The sequence below is a fragment of the Lampetra fluviatilis genome, chromosome 11 (genome assembly GCF_964198595.1).
Source record: "Lampetra fluviatilis chromosome 11, kcLamFluv1.1, whole genome shotgun sequence".
Classification (NCBI taxonomy): domain Eukaryota; kingdom Metazoa; phylum Chordata; class Hyperoartia; order Petromyzontiformes; family Petromyzontidae; genus Lampetra; species Lampetra fluviatilis.
Window position 1 is genome coordinate 14,235,009 of NC_136285.1, and position 9,640 is coordinate 14,244,648.

Below are 9,640 nucleotides of genomic sequence, written 5' to 3' on the forward strand. Positions count from 1 at the left end.
TGGCCACCCACCCACTCATGTGCCGTGCCCGGCCTTCATACTCGCTGAACAGCACTTGCCCCAACAACAGTATTAAGGCTACACGGGGTATCTTTGTCTTTGTATGAGATCGTGCACAGCGAATTGTTCCTTACCACGCACTGCCGAGTCCTCTGGCCACGTTAATGATTTCCTGGCCGAGGGAGTGTTCATGGCACCCCCCTCGTACCCCCCTCTCGTACCACGGTACGCGTTGTGCCACCTTGCCGTGCTCAACCCAAGCAATTATTTCTGTCCCTCTGATGCCGAGCGCCTTCCAGTTCCCAGTGGCTCTACATCCGAGAAATCGGAGAGATTCGTGTCCCGCTTGCCTCGAGGTTAATTGATTGGCGACTGAAGCGTCGCGTCTCCAGCACTCGTTCACCCGCTGGGATCGAGACGGACGGAGTTTTTGCTGCGCCTACCGCGTTCATTCCACTAATCGGGGACATTTAGTGGAGCGCATTGCTGTGGGACCCCTTCTCCTCTCGGAATGAAAGTGCCAATACGGTTTTTTTTTCTTTCACGCGCGACCTGTTCCTAAGGGTCTCGAAGGCGATAAGTTCGCCAGCCACCTCGATCGGACACTGGGGTTGTGTAGGCCGCTTGTGTGTCTCGGTTTGGGCTGGGGTGAGTTCGTTGAGGGCTTGGGGTGGTTAGTTTTATTTTTAAATCGCCGAGGTGTCAGAGATGGGGGGGGGGGTAGAGGGCGTTGCCTTCAGTGACTGCGGCAGGTGGCCGTGAAATCCGACTCCCATTAATAGTTGCCTCCTACCGCCCGTGTGCCTCCGAGACATTTTGACAGATTGTTTTCAGCAACAGATGAATCCCTAAACCGCATTTATATTGAGCACAACATCACCTCCACTCAAGGGGGGGGGGGGTTATCAAAACATTGTACACTAAAATAACATTCAAAGACAATGAAATAATGTTTTAGGTAAAAGCCATGAGAAAAATTATCGTGAGTCTTGCAATCACTCCTTCCTAAACAACAGCGAGGCTCGTAGCGTGTCGGATCACCGCCGACGAGGAGTTTCAAATCCTTGGGGCAACGCTTGAGAAAGGCCCCGAGACCCCGTTCCAGCGTCGAGCGCAAGAGCCGAGAGTGGCAGAGGAGAGAGTCAGTCGGTCCTGCTCTGAAAGAGAGTGCTCTATGAACCCCTGCAGTCGGATGACAAATCAGTCTGCAGACCCAAATCCCCGTGAAGCGAAACGCACCGCTTTGATAACACTGGTCAACACACTTTTTCTGGCATAATGTATTCCAACGGTTTTAAGGAAATTTTGGGGTGCTGATTCCAAATCGGGCATCAGTTTTTGTCGATCACATCAGGTTTTTGAGATATCAAATATTGCATTTTCAATAAAAACTGCAGAAGAAAAATATTAATTAAATGTGGATATCTACATAAAATGATATTATAAACACACTATCCTAAAAATACAGCACCATATTTTAACACTAAAGCAGTCACTGACTCGCAACAACGTGCAATCATAAGTGTTCATTTCTGATAAAATCAATGAAAATGGGGTATGCCGATAGCATAAAAATGAGATGTTAAAGAGCAAATCTGAGATCAGATTTCAGCACCCTGAAATTAGTCTAAAACAGCTGCAAAAGTCCAGGCCAGAATTGCTGTTTTTGTTGACCAGTGTTATCCGGAAGGGAGAGCAGCCACTCGCTCGTTCAGTCGACCCAACGAATGTTGCCGCTCCTCGTGAGGTGTTCAAGCGCCACCCGTGGTGGATCCCGGCCTCTGGAAGGAATTTCCAAACGTGCTCCACGAGCGGTTGGCAACTTGAAGACGGCTTGAAGAGCCAATGCATTCCGTAACCAATGTACGTATGGTGAACTTCTTTCGCACCGTACGTAGCCAGCCGTGCTAATCGGAGGTGCCTATCTGGTTATATTGTTATCATCGCGTTTTATTCCGCTTGTTTACCCAGGGACGATTCGCTGAGTCCCAAGACTCTCTGTCAGCAGGGTCCTGCCAATTGTACACAGGAAGAGAGCTATTCTGCTGCTGCTGCTGTGTGTATTCCCCATCGAGTAACTTTGCAGGTAATACTGGTAGGAACCCCTGGTTACACCAGCCCACAGGGGATTATTGTGTCCGTCCGTCGTGCAGGGAGGGGCTGGGTGGGGAGGGGCTGGGTGAGGAGGGGCTGGGTGGGGCTGGGTGGGGGGTGGGAGGGTAGGGAGGGGTGGGAGTGGTGGGGAGGGGCTGGTCACCCCGTGGTGCCCTTATAAAACTCAACGTTTAACCTACTCACGCCGGCTTGTGCCCGCCCTCACAGTCGGGCATATTTGCGGAATACACCACGCCGCCGTTGACACTGGCCATTGACCGAGCAACCCAATGTTCCTACCAGCTCCCTCCGCAGGAATGTGTTAATTATTCATTGATTTGAAGCTTTCGTGACTTTAGGAATCCATACTCTTTGGTTCTTTCGGTAAAGTCACGTGGGTATAAAAACAATAGATCACGACTGCAGCAGTTCTCCCGCTGTATCTGTCCCACCTGATGACGGCCGCTTGTGTTGCGATCTAAACGTCGTGATCTATTACTTTTCTACTACCTACGTGGCTTTACCGAAAGAACCAAAGAGTAAATATTCCTTGTTCAACATTGTGATATTTAAACCAGTGTAGTAACGCTTATGACTCGTTCACACCGGAGTTGGAGGCACACTTGTTTATTTAACACCACACGTTGTGACATACACACTGAGGGGGTATCGGCCCCCTCACCCGTCTATCTGAGGACACACCTCTAGGCTAACCCTAGCCTGCCTCTGAGTCCTCCTCTAATGGGCTAGGGGAGGCTATCTTGGCCCGACACTGGTCAGTCGGGCCCGGTACCCAGAGTCCAGACCAGCACTGGCTCTGGCTCTGGTACCACGCCACTGGCTCGAGCCTGCGCGGTCCTGATAAGGACGGCGTGCCAGGGGGAGACCAGGGCTCTATCTAGGACGTCTTCCGTCTCCTCTTCTTAGCTAACACAACACTCCCGAGCCCCTCGATACATTCCCCTTTTATACCCAACCCCTCCCCGAGGGGTGGGGCCCCGGGGGATCATAATGACCGAATCGACCCCCCAGGGTGTCTGGCGCGGACGTCGCAGAGGGCACCTGCTCGTGCACACATGTAGCCCCGCCTACTGTGTTTGTTTACCATAGGCTGCCATGCATAACGGGCTCTCTGTAACAGCCCTACATCACTCCCCCCCACATAGCATGCAGCCGTCCCGGCTGCCAACATACAAAATTTTACAATAAAGGTGCCTTCACCCCCTGACGTGTGCCTCACTATTTTTGAACCATAACAGGAACCAGAACAAGACACAACAACAAGATGAGAAACAACCCGTCGCACCCCCCCGAATAAATACGAATTCCGTAAAAAAAACAGCTTATATACAACCAGCAGGGAACCCACCCCGCACACACAACAAACGGTGAACCCAACATATGTACATCCGAGGAGCGGGAAACACACCATCCACACAACAGCCAATAAACACAACAGCTATGTACACATTTTCCGGCCTCACAACAGTTTGCGCATTTTAGCGCGCGTCCTTGCAGCGGGCCCCTCACACGGGGTAACCCCGCGTGGCGGACCATCAGGTGGCGACTGTCCGTCTTGAGGTGAGCATTCCTCTGACTCCGCGTGACCCTCGGTATCCGCAGGAGGGGTGATCGGGCGTGAGCCCGTCACTCCTGATGCCCCTGAAGGTGGCACAGCCGGCAAGGCATTAGGTGAGAGCGACAGAGACGGACCCAGCAAGTCGGCCGACCCCCCACACGTTTGGCCACGCGCGTGTGAAGTGGGGTTGTGTACCGCAGCGAAGGGTTTTAATCTGGAGGGGTGCACGAACCATCGCCGCTTCCCCCACTTGATGCGCACGCACTGCGGACGTAACACCTCCACCACTTCCACAGGGCCCCGCCACGGCCGCACAAGTTTAGAGGAGGTTGCCAGTGGCACCTGGGGGCAGTGCAACCATGCCTTGTCCCCCGGCTTCCACTGCAGCATGTGCGCTCGACTCAATCTGAGACGCTCATTTGCCTTCTGACGGAGGTCAGAGTTTTGCATTGCAGCATCCCGTGCCTCGGTCAATTTGTCCAGATTAAATTTAACGTGGTCAGCCAGATTAGTTTTTCCCTGCGGCACGGGGATCCGCAACTGGGCACGAACAGGCGGGTCTGGTTCTCGGCCGTACATGAGGTAAAAGGGAGAAAACCCCGTAGCCGCATGGGGTGCCATCCGGTACGCCGCCAAGACCCCCTGAATTTGTAGGTCCCAATCCGTTTGCGAGTCCGAAACTTGTTGTGATAACATGGACGAGATGGTGCGATGCAAACGTTCGACCATCCCGTCAGTTTGTGGGTGATATGGGGAGGTCCGAATTTTCTTTGTGCCCAGGAGATCGCAGACTTGTCTGAGTAGTTTACCGGAAAAATTTCTGCCCTGGTCGGTCAGCAGCCTCTCCGGAGCACCTTTGTCCAGGACATAACCCTGAACAAAGGCCTCCACGATGGCTGCTGCCGACTGGTTGGCCAAAGGCCAGGCCATAGGCCAGCGTGTAAAATACTCGACACCCGTCAACAAATATCTATTCCCTCTGGGGGTGGCGGGGAATGGTCCCAAAATGTCCAGAGCGACCAGCTCGTTTATCCTGGACACTTTGATCGATTGCAAGGGCGGGTTAGACTCCCGTGCCGGCGGTTTGCGTTGTGCACATTGAGGGCACGATCCCAACAAATCCCCCACATCCCTCGTCATGCCAGGCCAGTAAAAATCAAGTTGCAGCAAGGCGAGAGTCTTTTGGGTCCCCAGGTGTAGGAGGCGCTCATGAGCGGCCCATACCACCCTACCCCGCAACCCAGTAGGGACAACCAGCCGATGTCGACGTGACTTCCCGTCCCAATGCATTAGCAGACCTTGGCACATTTCCCATGCGTCGGAACCACCTCTTTTTCCCCCCGCCGCACTGCCAACGCGACGTCGCCACCCGAGGAGGGAGACATCCTCCATCTGGAGGCGCCCCCATTCAATGACGGGCAACCCCAACAGGGAATCTTTGCCCTGTTGTTCGATCGAATTAGGAACCATTGCATCGTCGTCGTTGGCGGCCGCCAAGACAGGTACCGATGTGTCCCCTGGAGGCCTGCAACGTCCAGACCCCAGGAGGCATGCACACTCGGAGGTGGTTGGCAAGCGTGACAGAGCGTCCGCGTTGGTGTGGCGAACGCCCTTACGGTATGTGGTTTGGAAATCGTAATCCTGGAGGACCTCCAACCATCGGGACAATTGTCCCGATGGCTGTTGAACCCTCAGGGCGTACTGCAGTGCCGCATGATCTGTGCGGACGGTGAAATGCCGACCGTACAGATATGGGCGATACTGTTGGACGAAATGGACAATTGCCAACAGTTCCCTACGGGTGACACAATACCGTTGCTCCGCTGGAGACAACACCCGACTGCCGTACGCAACCACATGTTCCACGCCGTCAACCACCTGGGAGAGCACGCCCCCAATACCCGTGTTGCTCGCATCGGTGTCGAGCAAGAACGGTTTTGAAAAATCAGGGTAAATCAGGGGAGGAGCGTTTACCAAAGCATCCCGAAGGGAGCAAAAAGCAGCCTCCTCCTCCTGACCCCAGCAAAACCGAACCCCTTTAGATGTTAAAGCATGTAGGGGTTTGGCGATAGTCGCAAAATTAGCGACGAAGCGTCTATAATACGACGCAAACCCAATAAAACTCCTAACCTCTCCCACTGAGGTGGGAGTCGGCCAGGAGCTTACACACTGCGTTTTGGCGGGATCGGTAGAAATACCTGAGCGCCCCACGATGTGCCCCAAATAACGCACCGACTCGCGTAACAAATGGCATTTTTGGGGCTTAAATTTCAAATTAGCAGCCCGCATCTTTAGGAAAACCGCCCGCAACCTCTGGAGATGTTCCTCAAAAGTTTTGCCAAAGACAATGACGTCATCCAAATAAATCAGGCACGACTCCCATTGCAATCCAGCCAAAACCAATTCCATCAACCGCTGGAAAGTTGCCGGCGCTGAGTGTAAGCCCATCGGCAACCGGTTGAATTGAAACAGGCCGTGCGGAGTACGGAAAGCAGTTTTAGGCTTTGAATCATCGTCCAGAGGAAGCTGCCAGAATCCCGAAAGTAAGTCCAATGTGGAGAAGAATCGCGCTCCCGCCAAGGCGTCAAGCGATTCGTCCATCCGTGGGAGCGGGTATGCGTCGGCAACCGTAATTTTATTAAGGCGCCGAAAGTCAACGCAAAACCGCAACGAACCGTCCTGCTTCTTAACCAGGACGATCGGCGCTCCCCAAGGGCTGTTGGAGGGAGAAATTATGTCGGCGGCTAGCATGTCATCAACAGCCGATTTGACATGGTCCTTTTCGGCGGGACTCAACCGAAAAGGATTTTGGCGTATTGGCGCGCTGTCACCCGTATCAATATGGTGACGCAGCAGATGAGTGCAGCCCAAATCGTATTTATCCCGACTGAAAACGTCGGAAAATTCCCTCAGTAGTGTCTTAAGACGTTGGCGCTCTAAATTTGACAGGTCCGTCGATCCCGCGCAAAGCGCCTCGAGCCACCCTTCATCGCTGTCTGAATGTGGTCGCGGTGCAGGGGCAGCGCCGACATGACTCGCGACGGGTTCCTCACAGGGCACCGGCGTTGCGTGAGCAAGCACGGTCCCCTGTGGGACCACCACCGTCTGCGAGCCCACATTGAGGACCGCGATGAAGGGTTCTCCATCCCCTCTCACTATGGTCTGGGCCGGGAGTAAATTAGGTCCACTGACCCCGGCCCTAGACGGTCCCAGCAAAACCCCTTGAGCCCCAATGCCCTTAGCGAAGGGCCGCCGAAGTCTCAAAGGAATTAACATTTGCGCCCCCGGAGGAACGCGCACCGTTCTATCTACGAACGCCGGCACCGTCGCGAACGCCGTCCGGCTCGTAGCGGGGGATGGCAAAAACGCCATGCGTCGGCCCGATGGGAGCTCAATGCATCCCTGGTCGATTAATATCCTAATCGGCATTTTGGCCAGGAAATCCGTCCCCAGCAGGCACGGAACCGCCAGCGAGGAGGAAACAAAAATCGGCCCAGATAATTTAATATCCCCGACACAAATTTGGGCTCGAATTTGTCCGATGATGCCAAGTGAACCCCCGTTAGCAGCAAAGAATGGCACATTAACAGGCATCAAAGGACGGCTCTGGGCAGGGAGAATGTTATAAATCAACTCCGAAATAATGGTCGCCGATGCTCCTGTATCGACCAAGATGCGAACCTCCACCCCATCGATGTGACCCACAACGGCCGACGACCCCGACGACGCGGCTACAACCCGATGGGCCAACACGGACCACTGGCTGGGTTCAATGTGAGTACCCAGAGCGGTGCGTGTTGGTGCCATGGTACGCGATATTGGCCCCCCCTTCGCTGCGGTGTTTAAGTGTGCGACGGGCGTGTGCGTGGGCCAAACGTGAGGGGTGCCGCGACTCGCCGGATTATGATGGTGGAGCTTGTGACGAGGGCCGGCGTCCCGTTGAGGTGTCGTCCCGCGCTGCCGAGGAGAGCGGCACCCCGAGGCGACGTGGCCCCGGATGCCGCAGTTGTAGCAGCGTGGAAGCGCTGGTGGCGACGATGGACGTTGTAGATGGCTTGAACCGGCCCGGTCCCCCCGCGCTCCCGCTCCGTGCTGCCGTCGATGGTTGATGGCGCAAACCTCTTCCGCCGGGAGGGTGGCCGCAGCGACGGCGCGCCCACTCGCCGCCTTGCTGGCCTTCCGTCGTTGAGAGGACAGGTTTGCGTGGAGGAGACGGGCCGCTTGGAGGGAGCACATTTCTGCATCGTCCTGTGCGACAATGACGATGTCTAAGTCGTCCGCCAGCAAAAGTATCTTTTCTGTCACCATGGCGTCGATCCCCTCGTCGTCCATTCGTGGAAAGGCTTCCTTTGCCAGCGCCAGGAGGCTTGTACGGTACGCCAGGGGCGACTCCTTCGTCCCCCGCTGGCGATCGTAAAAGAGTTGACGACAGTCCGATGGTGGCCCATACACAGCGGACAGCACTTGCATCGCCTCCCGCAGCGTGGAACGCCTCTCCTTCGTTGCCGATGTTAGTGTGGCGAGGGCGTCGCTGTCGAGGAGTGCTGGCAGTGCTCGGAGAGCCTCGGCGTCTGTCCACTGTGCCATCTCCTGGTGAGCGAGGAAGCGCCGCTGGAAGCCGCCCCAGTCGCCCTCCTCGCCCACAAATTCTTTGAGTGGCGGCAGTCGCTGATGTAAGGCAGCGGCTGCAGAGGACGATCGCGCTCCCTCGTCTCCCTCACTCGACTCAGCGTCGGCCCGAAGCAGCGATGGCATCGCCGGTCGCACCCGTGGTGACGCGGCAGGTACTGTACTCCCGCCGTTGGACGCGATGCTTAGAGCGGCCACGCCCTCAACAGCAGCTGCGGCGATGGCGGGAGTTTCAAAATGTTGCTCCGTTGAAATGGCGGGAAGGCGCTGTGGTCGTTGGCTGCTGTCGCCTCGTGGCGGTCCCGCAGCCCCCAGCCGTGTGATGTTATCGAGCATGGCGGCTGCGGCGTACAGCAGCTCGGCCAGCTTCGCGTGCGCCTGCCTCAGCCCCTCCGTCGACGGCTCCCCTTCCTCCAGCTGCTGTGGCGTGGATGCACCCAGCCCCGGCTGCTCGATGGCATCTTCAGCCGTCTCGGGCTCTCCAACTGCAGCGGTGTCCTCCGCTCCTGGTACTCCGACTCGAGTCGTCCGGCGTGTATCCATGTTCGTACTTTGTTTCACTTCTGACGCCAGATGTAGTAACGCTTATGACTCGTTCACACCGGAGTTGGAGGCACACTTGTTTATTTAACACCACACGTTGTGACATACACACTGAGGGGGTATCGGCCCCCTCACCCGTCTATCTGAGGACACACCTCTAGGCTAACCCTAGCCTGCCTCTGAGTCCTCCTCTAATGGGCTAGGGGAGGCTATCTTGGCCCGACACTGGTCAGTCGGGCCCGGTACCCAGAGTCCAGACCAGCACTGGCTCTGGCTCTGGTACCACGCCACTGGCTCGAGCCTGCGCGGTCCTGATAAGGACGGCGTGCCAGGGGGAGACCAGGGCTCTATCTAGGACGTCTTCCGTCTCCTCTTCTTAGCTAACACAACACTCCCGAGCCCCTCGATACATTCCCCTTTTATACCCAACCCCTCCCCGAGGGGTGGGGCCCCGGGGGATCATAATGACCGAATCGACCCCCCAGGGTGTCTGGCGCGGACGTCGCAGAGGGCACCTGCTCGTGCACACATGTAGCCCCGCCTACTGTGTTTGTTTACCATAGGCTGCCATGCATAACGGGCTCTCTGTAACAGCCCTACACCAGTACCAGTTACATTGTTTTTATTTAGCCATGGGAATAAACCGGATACAATTCATGAACTACTCTCCTCGTTCCTCGCCTTTGTCCTCCTCGCAGTCACATTCGGTGGGGGGCAATGTGGGTGAGCCCCCCTCTTCTGGATACAATCACACCGGAAACTAACGGTTATCGGTTTATGAAACTGGCGATCGGT

General features: G+C 55.7%; 1 protein-coding gene across 1 annotated transcript; it reads right to left on the reverse strand.

Annotated features, from left to right (window-relative positions):
- Positions 1-2,674: 2,674 nt before the first annotated feature.
- Positions 2,675-7,917, reverse strand: LOC144934907 (uncharacterized). The gene is made up of 2 exons (XM_078861175.1): positions 7,571-7,917; positions 2,675-3,756 (listed from the first exon to the last, which is right to left on the reverse strand). Exons 1-2 carry the CDS (start codon positions 7,915-7,917, stop codon positions 3,651-3,653), a joined length of 453 nt encoding a protein of 150 aa, XP_078717301.1. The 3' UTR covers positions 2,675-3,650.
- Positions 7,918-9,640: the final 1,723 nt, after the last annotated feature.